General features: G+C 38.0%; 1 protein-coding gene across 2 annotated transcripts in view; it reads right to left on the bottom strand.

Moving 5' to 3' along the window:
* Nucleotides 1–3,273: 3,273 nt before the first annotated feature.
* The window catches only part of TECRL (trans-2,3-enoyl-CoA reductase like), a 63,562-nt gene continuing 51,397 nt past the window's right edge, over nt 3,274–15,438 (bottom strand). For both annotated transcript variants that reach the window (XM_061479191.1, XM_061479182.1), the window contains exons 6-12: nt 14,652–14,757; nt 12,900–12,972; nt 10,921–10,964; nt 7,189–7,246; nt 5,812–5,897; nt 5,353–5,398; nt 3,274–3,845 (exon numbers count right to left, since the gene is read on the bottom strand). In XM_061479191.1, coding sequence (XP_061335175.1) covers nt 3,718–3,845; nt 5,353–5,398; nt 5,812–5,897; nt 7,189–7,246; nt 10,921–10,964; nt 12,900–12,972; nt 14,652–14,757 — 541 coding nt within the window. In that variant the 3' untranslated portion in view covers nt 3,274–3,717. The remainder of the gene's footprint in view (nt 3,846–5,352; nt 5,399–5,811; nt 5,898–7,188; nt 7,247–10,920; nt 10,965–12,899; nt 12,973–14,651; nt 14,758–15,438) is intronic.

The raw sequence follows: 15,438 nt of genomic DNA, 5'->3' as shown, positions 1-15,438 counted from the left end.
TTGCCTTGAATCGTAGATATACAGCAGCCATTACACACTCATCTATGGTAAACCAGGGTTTTCATAATAAAATATTATTCATGCAGATACTAATCTGTGTGTAGTGACAGCACAACACTTCATTTACATTTACCGATAGAACACTGCAACAGGCATACAGTGCGTTTCTCTAAAAGCTTTCATGAATGTTAATGATGGGGAATATTGCTGGAAGACAAAACTTGTGCCTAGGAAAACAGAAAAGGAAAGCTAATAAACCATCATGTGGAAAATATTAGCTTACTGGAAAACTCTTTATAGTTTGAATTAATTTTTAGTTCAGCAGCACTTTGTAAACTATAAATAAATAGACTCTTGCTTTCCTGTACCTTCCTTCTTCTTATGGTATGCTTTAGAAATCTTCACATTCAGTGATTTTTATTATATTTAGCTATCACTGCAGGCTCTTTTTCAGAGAACTGCTTTTGTATCAGGCTGTTTTATCTCTGTTCCTAATGTGATAAAAGCCAATTTAGAATCACTTCCTTTATACATATACTAGATATTTTGTACAATATACTAGATATTTGTTACAAAATACAAGATATTTTGGTGATAATAGCATCTTTTAAAAAGGATGACCATCTGGCTTTATTCACTTCTGCTTTCAGTGTCTTTTCCAGCTCAACTTTCCCTATGGAAAGATTAAAATACTGAGATAATTTTCAGTCGTGCCTGCTGCAAAGATGTGGTAGCGGTCTTATAAGGCTCAGCCTTAAGGCCTTTTCCAAACTGGATATCCAGATATAGGCTGCCAAGTTGTGTACAGGATGATCTGCCACTTTGATTTGCTCCCACAATGCCTCCATGCACCACCAGGAAGCCTGAGCTGCTGCCTGCTCTTTTACAGGTTGGCATTTCAAGGCAAGAGCAGGCCACAGAAATGCAGAGCTTTAGAGCCTGAAGGCTTAACTTTAGGTTACTGAATTTGAAAGTCTTGGAAATACTTTGGGAAAGATGAGACTCACCCATCTGTAGTATCACAGTAGAAACCCAGTTGCAAGCTGCAAGGTGAACATGGTAGGACCTGCATGTTGGGCAGCATCTGCAGGTTTACCAGGAAGTGACTATGAGATATGCTTTGAGCCCACAGGCTGAACAATGATGCTCACACAGTCATTGTCAAGCAGGCCAGGAAGGATCCATCAGTTCATCTGAGTTATTTTTTACACAGCCTCTGTCAAAACTGTTGTCTTGTAGGCCCGATGTCCCTGTGTCTTCTTATATTTTCAGGGTTGCCTGGGGAAGTATCGCAGTGTAGATTCCATGCATGCCATCCACATCCCACCCAGGAAGTAGGAGCTGCATTTTGCCATAAGATTTCCTCAGTGTTATATTATAACTTTGAGGGACTGGAGGGAGGTGGTCTCTGATTTACACACACCCATGCCAGGAACTTAACTTACCTGTTCAAATCACATGGAAATGGCCCTGAAAACAAGAGAGGGTGGAATAATACTGAAAGATGTGTGAAGGTGTGGGAAGTTGGATTTATTGCTATTTGTGAAGCCACTTAACACCATTCAAAGCAGTTTTGGCTGGTCAACAACCCATTGGTGAATCTCAAAATATATGCCATGTTTATCTGAAACAGCCATCTGTAAAGTATCACTTGTTTTTACATAGTGTTTGCTCTTACCCCCTCATTTACTACCGGAACCAAAACCCTTTTCTCTCCCAGTCCATGTAATGAAAGATCAACTAATAAGCAGGAAGGTAAATGATTCCTGAAACACATCCTTTGCCTAAGCTAACTGTTGAGTAGAAACCATGATCCTAGCAACTGGAATGATTCTGGAAACACATGCCTTGAACAGACTTAAAGCTGCAGCTATTTTAATTGAGGGATTAACAGATACATAAGTAATTTTGGCAAGTTACCCTCCCACATGAACTTTTTTAAACTTGAAGATTGCTAAAACGAGACACTCAATAAACATGAAATGAAAACAGTCCCAGTCGCTGAATTTAGAAAGTAGCCAACAGTCTGGACTCATACATACACTGGCTGGGGAAAAAATGAGTTTCAAAAATATTGTTGTCAGGTATAAGTGACTAAAGAATACAGAAAATAATTTTTCAAATATAGGTCTTTATTAGCAGTCTGGGTTAGAGAGCTGGGTGTTAACCGTGACTCAGGTTTTCCATTGAGAGCAATAAAAACTTCTAGGTGTTCACAGATTACAAGTTAAAAATATGGAAAGTTATTTATTTACATTACCGAGATGAAATTGAGTTACAGTGGCTAATAGGAGAAGTGTTGCAAGCCAGACATGAGAAGAGTGATACGAACCCAATTTACTGAGCAAATTAACTTTGTTAGAACACTTGAGCTGGCGCAAAGATAACAGTTTTTTAAGATGAAAACTGCCTGCCTGGCTTGTGTGCTCTGGTGTCTCTCTAATTATTATAAAGTTCTTTAGGCAAGCTTTTTCACCAGCCTAAGGGAGCCAAAAGACGTTGATAAATGAGCAACAGAAATAGAACAAAATCTTGACTTAATGCCCTAACTCTCTTTATCTTAATACTCACTGAAGCAGTTCTGGTTCTTTTGCTCTATGTAACTAAAATGGTTACGTTTTGCTTCTGCGTTACACAGATGCAACTGATTTGCAAATGGAGCTAAATGGAGTTTTCAGGCCCAAAGAATCCCTTAAAAAATAATGTCCTGGAAAGCGAAGTAGCATATAGCTACTGACCACATTGAAGGGGAGCTGAAGCAGCAGTGTCCACCTGAGGCAGTTCAGATATGGACTGTAATGAAGTTGGCAGGATCCTTTTCAGTAATGAGCTGGTCTCTAGTTCACCTTGTGCCCAAGGATTTCACAGTGCTTTACACAAGTAAGGTGAATGGTGTCTGGCTGCAGTGAACAAGGGTTTTGATATGCCTGTTAGTTCAGAAGGTCTTCTGCTATTTCCAAAAGTGTTCAATGTGAGAAAGGAGGATGGACTTCAATGAAGTACCCAAGGTTATGCTGCAAATTAGTGGCAAGGTGGGAAGCACCTCACAAACAGTCCCCTCCTGGGATTGTGGGGCTGATCCATCTATCTGAAATTAAAAGAAAGCCAGACCTCTCTGATACATTTAAGCCAATCTGTATTGAGCATTTTGCTACGAGATTCAATTATAAAAAGACAAAGAAAGAAAAATCTTGTAAAGCTAGACTAAACTGTGTTAACAGCATAGTGGTCATTCTTTGATGTGGTGCTTTAGAGGAGCTGAGGCAGAACATGCTGTTCCTGTGCGGTTTAATAATAATAAGGCTGTGAAACATTTTCTGATGCAAAAATCCAAGACTTGTCAACATCTAACACTGGACCTTAAAATCACCAGACCTGAATATATGAAGACGAGCTGTATTAATTAACAGCATCTGTGCTCATTTACACCAGCTAAATGTCTAGCCTAACATTCAATATAAGCAAATTTCTTGTCCCTTCCCAATTAGTTCTATTACAGAAAATCTAATTAAATCATATCTTTTAGTAGGAACTAAGAATTCAAGAGCTACTTTTTTTTCACTTAATTAGAAGCTCTTCGTCTTGAACTCTTAATTTTCTGAAAAAGATACCCAGCGATTCTTCCTCTAATCCACTTTGGTTACTGAATGAAATGGTTTATTTACTCTTGAATTAGCTCTTGAACTGTACGCTTAGGCTCCAACTCCTGTGAAGAGCTTAGAAAATGATAGGAATCATAGCTGCTTTTCTCCGCACCTCTGGATAAAACCTCTTCAGGTACAGCCTGTGTTTCTTTTGCGCCCAGAGAGCCATCTGGATGACCATCAGGAAAGCAAAAACACCAACTACCAAAGAAAAAGATTAAAAAGAAAAAAAAGAAAAAAAGGATTACATGTCATCTTCAGTGTCTGTTTCTATGAAACCAAGAGGGTTTATGGAAAAGTCTGCAGTCTCTTCTGTGGGTAGAGACAAGTTAACTCTACCTTTGCTCTCAGCCTTGCAATTGCTGAAATACCCTAGCCTAAGGCTCAGCTTCCATATCAGCATTCACAGAGATGATGATATCCTGAACTGTTAGACACACCCTGTATCACCTGTGGCTTCATCATAAATCACAAGGCCTCCTACGGCTTTAACTATTTTTTTTCGGTTTGCTTTTGGCCATGTTTGTTTTTACCTCTGGCTCCCAACCATAGCAGGGAGCTATGCTGCAACTTCCTGTTGCATGGAGGAAAAGCTTGGCCCTGGATCAAATAAGCAGCAGATGCACGAATACATTTAACTGCCTGGCAGCAAGGTCTTGCAAGGCCTAACAACTATAGTTACCCAGGCCCCTGCTGTGGTTATCAGGAGGCAGTAAGTGATCCCTTGGGAATCTCTCCCTTAGGGCTGAGTGGCACTGAATGGGGAATGCTTTTACAGGTGCTTTTTGCAAATTCATTATCCTTTCTTCCTTAAAATAAGCTGGAGGATCAAAAACATTCATGTGACATCTGGTCAAGTTTTGTTTGGGATAATGACAGCAAGGATGAGTGTGATGCATATGTTGCTGCTCCCTTCCCTTGTAAACGCAGCCCTACAATGTCTCCAAACTTTATGCTCCAAATAGAGCATAAAGCACATAAACATTGCATCTTTTCAAACAAAATTAAAAGCTTTATTTTTGCATAATGCAGTTTAATCCACTTTTGAAATTCCCTTTTCATTTGTAAACCACATGGGGTTATTTTTTTGTAAGCAGCTTTTATATGTTTCTGGTTTGGAATGGAAAAATAATTAAAAAGTGAACGATTTGGAGAACTCAGTCCCAAGGACCATATTTGTACAGGTATTTAGGTCTCTGAGGATGCAGGAAAGTACTGAGCAGGAGGTGAAAAAGTACTACTAGGCAGGCTGCTGTTGTGAAGTGGCTGCCTGCTACAAGCAAACAGGGAACTGCTACCAGGAACGTGTGTCTTTCCTCTCTTGAAATACTATGTACATCTGTTTTCCTCTACCTGTTAGAAGTGTTTTTTCCAGGTTTACAATGAAAAGAAATTTTATTATATCAAAAATGATTGACCATAAATGAAAAACAGTGACTTTTTTTTTTCTAAATTTCAAAGTCTGCTTTCAGTGTGGAAACAGAAGAGACAATACTTCACAAAAAGCAGAGAGCTGGTTTTGATCAAAAGAAGGTGTTGCAGTAGTGTTCTCACTTTCTGCGCTTTGAAGATTTATGCAGTTATGTCAAAAGGGGGATTTGATGGCAATATTTCATATGCTATAAAATTTTGGACAAATTTTATGTTCCCAGGATTCACTTCCGCAAACAACAGCTTAGAGACTATCTTTATTCTGTTTCAAACTTACCTGGCAGGGTTTGTGTCATCACTGTGAAACTAATCCAAGACCCAACCTGTTGCAAAGAAAAAGTCACTGTTAATTTTTTACTTTCTGTAAAGCAAAAGGGCAAGTTTTCTAAAGCTCCCCCTTGAAGAAGAGTGGGATATTTTTACTGGGAACAGGCAGGGAAAAATAGCTAGAAAGGAACTCCCCAGTGTGCTGCATGGGGTGAAGAGATGGGTGGTAAATCTTTGGATCACGGGAGTCTGTAGCGGAGAGGAATATACACAACAGTCATGATATTGATGTGAGAGAAGAGAGGGGTCTGGTGGAGAAACAATTGCCAGAGTAAAAAGACTCTGACATACTGAACATAATGATTGATGTGCAGAGGGAACTACATCAAGGTATTGCAGACCCTCTGCAGGCAAAGGCTGAAACAGTAGCTGCCTACTCTTTGCATATAATCAGAAGAAAGGCATGTACCTCATACGTATAGTTGGGACAGGAAACCAGAAAGAAGAGCCATGTGAAGGGGTTGTAGGTTGGACTTGGAATACAGGATTTACTTCCTTTAAGAAAACAAAATAGCAGAAAATTAAAAAAAGACTCAGACAAAACCAGTTTCAATAAAGAGAGGGTGACTGAGGCTTAACCACAACTGACCTATGTAACAGCCATTCCCTGGACAATGCTTCCAGAGTACAACTTGTTAGAAAAGTTTCAGTGAAATCTTTTCAGACAGCAAAAGCTAGTGAGAATACTGAGCACTTAGTGAACCATATATCAGTTTTTACACAAAAGTCTGGCATGTCCAAAGAATGCAAACTTTGTTCAGCAGAAGAAAGACATGTAGTTTAACACAGACTATCCAGCAGGTGAGGTCTAAGGGCATTCCTCTGGGTTATAAAGGATGCAGCTCTATCTTATTTAGCCTGAGTTAACAATGTGAACTTGTCTCCTTTTGCATCCTCATCCTTCATCCCAGGGTAGAACAGAAAAAAACTCCTGAGCTAACAGGATGACTCTCCACAGCCAATGATAATGTTCACACGAAATGCCACACACGCAATACTTCATTTTTATGTTCTGGCAACAATGCTGTCTTTAATACTTGTAGGCACTGGGAATGTAGATTAATTATCTGGCTCTTGCTGCTTTTAAACCAAATTAGGCTCCTTGCAAAAAGCAACATAAGCACCTGCCTAACCACTGCACATCAAAAGCTTTCCAGAATAGAAACTGACTTCTGTGTGTGAAGTTGATCATACTGTGGTGAAGTATTTTCTTGAATAGAGTGTTATAGTGGGAGATTATACTATTATTATCTGAAAATATATTTTACTTTCTAGTATATATAGTATAATTTTTATTCGCATGGTACAAAAGATACTGAAAACCCATGCTTGGAGCAGCCTTTTAAGAGCATATATATACATTGATGGCTATGTAGGTAGTTATTCGTGAGTCTTTGTGTATTTGTACATATCTCCATGTGTATCTTTGCACAAGTTGCACATATCTAAAACTCTGCAATCTAGATTAAGAAATTTTGAAACTTATTTAAAATTGAATCTTCTGTTGTCAGTCAACAGGATGCTTTAAAGAACTTACATGCTTAAACCCATATTTAAATTACAGTTGTGCCTAATTAAGACAAATTTGCTATAAGCTTTGGAACAACAGTGTTGTTAATGTTGCCTTGACACTACATTCGTTTTGAAAATGTTATACCGATGGCAAGGTACCCACTTCATCTTTCTTTATTCTGTGGATGTAGATACATAAATTACTGTATTTCAGAAGATGGATAGGTTGAGTACACTTCAGTCTTAAATAGACAAACAGGAAACAAAGACAGACCTGAATGATTTTGGTGAGCTAAAGCTACATTGATAAAGTGATTTCCAGCTTCACACATCTGCAAGACATTAAAAAAGTATTTTCAGTTGTATGCTTAAAATGCGGCAGTAACTGTACTGCAGTGCATAACCAGAATCCCCCCCCGTTACAGCTTAGTCTCTGTATACACAAAATATGTACTAAATGACTTTCCCATGGGAAATGCATTCTGTGATCTTTGTCAAACACACAAGTGTCTAGTGAGCACCATAGGCACAGCCAGGTGTGAAAGCTCATGTTTCACCTTCATAGAGGTCAGCACAGGCAGGCCCTCACTGTGGTTCCCACACCCAGCACGTACAACATGTTTTGGTCTGGGAAGATCAGAGAGGCTGCCTGGAGTCTAAGGAAATTAGCAAGATACTGTCTGAATTGAACGTCATTGTTGTGACTTGGATTTAATCCACTGGTTTTGTAAAGATGTCATGAGTTGTAGTACCTAACCTCTTCCTAAACAAGCTTTCAAACTGTTCAGCATAACACCTTTGTTCTGCTGGTTATAGAGTACAATAACCAGTTCTCCAGGTAAGTCATAGAGGAAATTAAAATAGGGTGAATAAAAAGGCAGCAGTTCTCTGAAGAGCAGACTGGTCGAATGGTTAGTAGTCAGGAATTGGTAAATTAAGGCAGTGAATATTATTCTTGTTTCTGCTACTCTGTTTAATGCCATCTTCAGCCCTAACCAACCTCTCAGACTTGGTCTTTAATATTTAGATGGTTTATACTTTGGATACCATGTCTCCTCACTTGGTTATACAGTACATAATACAGGGTGATTTCAGATTAGTTTATGGCTTCAGTACTTCAATTACAACTACTGTAGAATCAAAACCAATTACTACCCATACTTAAAGTAGGAACTTGTAGGATAACTACTTTCAATTCCTGAAAAAGAAAGCCTGTTAGTACAACAATCTAATTTTATGGTTTTCATTTCCCCCTGCTTTATGAAGAATACCAAAATGCAGTTTACATTGCAGTCTCAGACTGAACTGTTTTATTCATTTCTCTGTTTGAAGACTGACTTCCCTTTTCAAACTGAAAAAGTGCAGTGTTAAAAAGTTGGGTTTTCTTAAGTCATTTTTCATTCTAAATTTAGGAAAGTTGGAAAAATTAAGAAATTAAAGTAAAAAGGAAGATTGCTAAAGCCTAGAGATGTTAAAAGTATAAAGTCATAAAATTAATAGAAAAAAAAAGATACAATTGTAATTTTTAAAGCTAATTCTGAAAGTGATCCATAACAAATTTCAGTTAAAAATAATTTAAAGGAATCTGTAACTTAATTTTATATTGAAATGTGACATTATCTGAAAGAACATTTAGACAGCACTGCTGAAGAATTTTGCCTTTTTTTGGCAGAGGGATTTGTGGGGGTTTTGTTAGGAAAGTTTAAATCAGGTCTATTAGCAAAACTGTTTTCTGCATGGAAATGTATTCATGGAGCAAACCCTGCAGTCCTTTTATGTTTTTTAATTACTAACTGGCTGTCATCTATCATAAACACCAGATGTAAAACACTAAATAGCCAGAAAAGGAAATTCTATTATAAAGTACCATATCAGAAGCTGTAATTCCAGCCATAGCAGTAGAAATAATTTTAATTTACATGCTTCCAATTATGAGCTAGGAACATGATTTTTTTATGATTACTATTATTTGAAAGAAGAGTTTTAAAGTTAAAAGCTTTTTTGTGAAACACTATAAACACTAAAATGTGCAATGCCCACACCATTGTGGAGCAAGAGAGATTCACTGTAGTTAACAGCTACTAATTTTATCTTCAATTCCAAATAAAGCAAGCAAAGGATAATTCTGCAGGGATTTTTATATTCTGTTGTAACTATTCTTATGTCGTTCTTTAGAAATGTGGCTGCTAGTGCTCTATATCAAGAAGTACTGCTAAATGTACACTAATCCTTAGTATCCCAGATGTAAAATATGAGGCTATGGGAAGCCACACTAAAAAAGACATCATATTTATGATGATAGAATGTTGAAGTCTACATGCTATTCTCCCTCTTCATATTCCACATGAGAAAAACTTCCCTGCAAAGCTTAGAGTAATTTCTCTAAATATGAGACTCTTTCAGAGGGGCCTGCTGACATGCTTCAAATGACTCAGTACTGTTGTTTACAGCAGCTGCAGGTATATACACTTAAATCAGGGTATGTAATACAGACAAGCCTTTAAAGAAGGGGAACAAAATAATCTTCCAAATATTTTATTTGTATGCTTTAGAAACCTGTGAAAACAGCTTCAGATTATTTTATTTTTCATGTTGCAGGTTTAAGTTCATTGTCTGAGAACCTTCCAGAACAAGGTCTGAAAGGGAAAGGTTTTTGAGTTCCCATGATTAGGAAGTTATCAAAAGAGCTGGAGGAATTCAGACCACAGATGAGGTGCTGATGCAGATCTGAAGGGGATGACCATATTTTATAGCAAATACCCCCAACAGGATTCATCTCTTTGTTTGAAGACAACATTTTTCATAAAAGCTATAACAGGCTGTGTTTCATTGAGGCAAGGAAATTTCATTAGAAAACAAGTTTTTTTCTATGCAGAGGTTTTGACAAGGTTTTACAGGTAGCACTGAATATTCAGGCAAGTGGTTTGCTTGGTTTCAAGTAACCCCTGAGTTTAGTAAACATGCAGACACAGTAAGGTGCTCTGCACACCACTGTCTACCACTGCCACAGCCTCCTGTCTCCACAGTACAGGAATACCGCTTCCAGCTGTAGAGCCTTACTGAGTGCATGAACTTCATGAGAGTAGTTTTTTGATTGAGTATTCTTTGCTATACCTTATTAGGGCAGGAAAAGCTGAGAACTGCGTGGCGAGTTCCAGAGACACACGCTGCCAAAACCATGATCTTTATGGGTTCTGATTTACAAAAGCATTTGAATATTGCTAAGAAGTTGTTGGAATGCTTTTCTGAATAGCGTTTGCCTGAAGGAGCCTAGACACATTACTGTCCCATCTCCCTGTTATATTTCTGGAAACTGATCTGTATCTGATTTTCAGTAAGGCTGACTTGGCTAAAGACCCATGCTTGCTTGGGTAAGTTGGCACTGAGCATTTCCAAGATCAATGTGCATGGAGGATGGAAGAGAACGTATGTTCCCATGTAAGAATTTCTTAGTGACTCTCTGTCTCACTATATGGCTATATTCATTCAAATATCAGGTTTAGTAGCCTCAGCCATCCTTTGTCACTTGTCCTTTCCCTTGGCTTAACCCACTTTAGCAGGGATTGTTTTTACTGTTTTTAATAGCTGTTGAGGTTAAGTTATTCCAGGTACACAGTACTACTACAAAGTCTGCTGAGGATGTAATTCTTCAGTATTAAAATACCTTTAAAAAGTGGCAAGTTCCAATCTATCTAAATATAAATGCAGTTAGGAGTAGTAATAATTCTGATGATGTTCTCATGGCTATCAGATAGAGTACTTCACATCAAGCTTTTACAGATAAATAGTACTAGGAGATTCCATGGCCTAGAAACCTTAACAGATTTTCACTAAATCCAGTCAAAGGAAACAAGACTGTGAGCATGAACACACACACACGTGTATATATATATATATATATACACACATATATATACATAAATGCATAGCAGCATTACTGCATTTTGCTAAATCATGAGTAACTCTGATTCTACAGTCATTAATAAAACTTTATTTTTGTACATACCAGAAAAGCAAGGGCAGAAAAAGAAACTTGTCTGTAGCCAAATGCTAGAAAATAGAATGAAATTATAAATCGCATTTTACAGTATGCACATGGTTTGATGGGTGAAATTAATCTAGAGCTGCGGGGCAGAAATACTGCTTTCCTGACAGGTTCTGAAGGAAAAAGTGGATATTAACACACACACAGTATGAAGACAATGCAAACAGTAACAGTACTTGAGAAATGACAGTGTCTCCAGTGCTGATCTCAAGGCAGTTTTCACCTAACTTTTCCTAGTGTTTGTCAGCTTCATATACCCAAAGTGCTCTTGCCAAAGCAGCTGGTGGTGGTAAACTCCTTGGAAAGGGAAGCGGGAGGGGTAAAGTAGAAGAACCAGGTCATTGGCAGAACCAGTCCAGGAATCTCAGCATTATTCATAGGCCCTTCTATCTCCATGAGCAGAGAACCCAAGATGTAACCTATCCATAACTTTTTTCTTTTTTGCTTCCAGTAGTGAGGCAGTAGAGAGGCTTTATTTTATGGCCACTGTCTGCCTCACAGTCTCACCATGCTAGAAATGTATTTAGCTTTTGGAATTTTTACCTGACCTTTGCCTGCTCTCTCCTTTTAGCAATTGTCCCCCGTCCACTGCAGTGCTGTATCATGTTCATCTCCAAAGGTTTACAGGTCTGAGGGCCATGAACTGTGTGTATGTACCTCATTTCCCTAACCAGGTCTCGGAGAGCCTTTACTTTTGAGAGCCCTTTTTCTGGCACATGACTCCTCTGAGTTGCCAAAAATCCTGCACATGCTAAAAATCCTGCATAGCATTCTGCGACTATCTCCTTGCCTTCCCTTACCTGTCCCCAAATCAGCAGTCTCTGGATATGGCTGTGGAGGTCACCTCTCCTGCACCCAAAATAAATCATACATGCTAACTGTGCCAGAGGGGTGGTGATGCTGCAGCTTTAGTCTCATGTAGCTATTATTGCCATTTTAAGGCAGTTGCGAACAATTAGAAGTACTTCTGCATGCTTTCTCTTTTGGAAAGTTATGTCCGGAACAAATGATTCCCTCCATAAAGAAGCTGCACCTTCTGATTTGATGGCCTAGACTGCTAAAAACTGTGTTTAGAGAGGTTTCAACATTGTTTGCAGCATTACTGTTAAAGCCACACCAAATTCAACTTTCAGTTAATCACTTAATTCTTAAATAGAACTTGTGTGTTATTTTGAAAGGAAAGCAAGTGCCATGTAGGAGATTTTTTTTATTGAAAACAAAAATTTTAATTTAACTGAGTGTAAATAAAAATGGCAAATCAAACCTTTTGTTCCCAAGGCTCATAAATAAGATGCAGAAAAAGGCTCAGGTGTAGCAAGGAAAGTAAAGGAGCAGGAAATAAAATTTATGCCAATTATACTCAAAAGCAGCAAAATTTCAAAGAGTAAACAAGAAAAAAAAAAACATAAAGAAACAGCAGTGTAATAATGAAATCTGAGAAGGAATAAAATGATGAATGAAATCTGGAAGCAAAATCATAGGATTTTTTGTCATTATCAGCATTAATATCTGATTAACTTTTTCTGGTTTCTCACAAAAAAATAATCTTAATTTTTATTGAGAGGATGCACCTTTAACAAATAAATACCTCCTCTAAGAAAATGGAGCCAGCTCTGCTTCAATCCTACATTCTTAATACAAACATTGTGAAGATGAGCAAAATATATCGATCTTCGCATTTTCTCCACTTGGTCAATATTTCCAGTTCACAAAACTAGACAGTGATTGACCCTGACTGAACAGGAACATACATTCAGCAGCACAGCAGGAGTGCCTCATGCACAATAGTCTTCCTTCTGACAGGGAGTAAAGGCTAATCTCTGGCTAGATTAGTCATATGCTCTCATTTGAGAGCCTTCTATTGATTTTGAAGGACTTAAAGTTGCATACAAAAAACTTTTTAAAAACCAAGGTCAGTTTTGTGTTCTACTTATACATACATGGTGGCGTATATTGTGGGTGATTGATGTAGTATGCAATCCAGGAAGTGAATCCCCAGTAAAAGGCACAGCCCTGGAATGGACAAAAGAGAGGTTTTGGGTTTTTTGTTAGACAGGGTGATAAACAAGTACAAACCATAACTTTATAAATTCTGGTAAGTGCTAAACACAGATGACTGCTGAAAAACTTTGCAGTGGCTTTTTGAGTTGCAGATCTTTTCAAGATGCTATGAAGCCACTAAAAAAAAAGTAAAATGGCACACAGTGTAGATTTTTTGGATTGTTAAATGTATTTTATACCTTTTGTAGAAATTGACATTTGTTTTCTCCTTATTAGATTCTACTGCTAAAGGGCACATTTCTCAGAGCTGTACTATTAAAAGTCTATGGCTGGTTAACACAGCTGAACTGCTACTATACCTTAATCTCAACATTTCCAAGAAATATAGAGCTAGCCAAACAGAATGCTAAACCAGCTAAAACGAGTAAAACTGAAGAGGCCTGGTTTAACCCTGGCAAAAAAATGGCACACAGTTCCTATAAAGATATTTGAGCTACATACTGCATCTACTCCCATGGATCCAGGCCCACTTCATCTTCTTGTTAAAAAGCAGTACTCCAGCTGCCTTTGCTTGATGAATGAAGTCATGGGATTGGGAAAGCCCAGAGGTAATGTTGGTCTGGGTAGAGGGGGTCACTGCTCTCGTCCTTTGTACAAGGGCAAAACCAAAACCCACCAGCCAAAGAACTGAAAACACCCAGGAGACTGCATAAAGCCTTTCTATGTGTCTAAGCTAAGGATCCTATGCTCAATACCTTCTTGAGAAGAGCAGTGTGCTGGGACTGGATACAGCTCTATCCCGTAAGTAGGGCTGCAAGTCAGGCTTTCTCCTTTTAAACTTTTTATGCAATGCCACCAGTACACAAGGGGATAATCGTAACCCTGAGTCTTTAACTCCCACATGCATGAGTCACTTTGGAAATGGCATTCTGGTTCCAAAGCTCTTTAGCTTTCTCTAGCCGTGCATCTCATTAGCTCCTTTCTGACTGGAACTGAGTCAAGCCCCCTACCATGGCCATACATTTATCTCCTTCATTTATCTCCTTCACTAAAATCTTAAATGTATTGCAAAGCTTTTAAAGGGAGGATCTTTACATCACACTGAATGGGATGGGAAGTGAGGTGATATAAAATTACCAAGACAGAGTATATGAAATAAAAGAAAGTAGAGCCTGTAAGTAATGACACACAGTTGAAACTGGGGAGGCTTTGGGAGACACAAGATTTTAGGCCACCTCAGTATCTTTCCTTCTGGGGCATCCATCTATAGAAGGAGAGTAATTATTATTTTTTTTCCATCTGTAATTTGGTTTTCACTTCCTAATGCAAGCCTGTCTCATGCTCTATATTTATATTGCACTGAGGAAGTAGAGTGATTTCTGTTAGCATTACTAGATGTTGCAGCAGCATATCTCACAATAAAATAGTATTCAGTCTGACAAATATCCTAGACATGACATTCAGTCCCTTGGGTGGATGAGTCAAAGTGGACATTGACATGCAGGAGCAAAAGCTGACATTGATTTCAGTTCATGTCCTTGGGGACATGGCCCTGAATTTTTTCCTATATTTGTATTTTGACTAATTCCTGGAGCTAGAAATAAATTGTTTTTTATTCTTCTGTCTTCTTCCAAGGACTGCTTTGATATGGGAATATTATCTCTTACAGGAAATGATAAACATATTGTCACCTTTATCATATTTTTCAGAGGAGTGTGCCCTCCCGAAAACTTGTGAACAAATAATGTCTCCAGAAGATGTCTGATGTAGTGTAAACAATGGCAGAAGCAGGCCAAGCTGGAAGGGAAAAAAATCAACGTAAGTGGAAACTGCTCTTCATTACTTCACGATTTAATGTCACAAAAGGAGTAAGGACTAAAATCCTAAAACCACAGTCACACTGAATTCGTTAAGATATTGTCTTAATTGAAGCATCTGTATCCAAAGATTAATGGAATCATTTTCAATATTATAAAAAAATTTTTTTCATTTTGCAGACAAGCAACTTATTTTTACTAGCCTTGAATTGAAGAGTTTTTTGAGCTCTGAATGAGATACATATTTTTGACAAGACATTAAAACAGGACAGCTGCGTATAAAAGCAGGCATCTGCTGTGCTTTTCCAGAAGATGTCTCCCATGTTTTAAGGCCACCTTAATACTCCTGTAGAATGTATCTGACATTTAAAAACATTCTGAATACCTTCTGAATGGTTTCTTTGTCCTTTGCCAACTCGGCTAGCTGCATGGAGGTAGTTTGTATTTCATTTCCTTGTGGATGCAAAATGAGATTTTGTTGCAAAGTTAATCTATGCTGATGGCTTTTTTGTTGCTCTTTACAATGAAATGAGGTAATTGTTGTAGAAATTATTTTACTGATTCTTTTTTGAGGAAGGTTATGAAACAATAACAGGCGTTGATGATTTGTTTCCGAGAATAAGTTGCAGCTCATAGAGATTGAGTTTCAGAAACAAATGTC

The sequence above is a fragment of the Pezoporus flaviventris genome, unplaced genomic scaffold (genome assembly GCF_033815535.1).
Source record: "Pezoporus flaviventris isolate CSIRO_AGI_PZ_B2104156 unplaced genomic scaffold, CSIRO_AGI_Pfla_v1 ptg000002l, whole genome shotgun sequence".
Taxonomy (NCBI): domain Eukaryota; kingdom Metazoa; phylum Chordata; class Aves; order Psittaciformes; family Psittacidae; genus Pezoporus; species Pezoporus flaviventris.
Note: the sequence above shows the minus strand (reverse complement) of the source record. Positions and strands in the feature narration are given on the sequence as shown.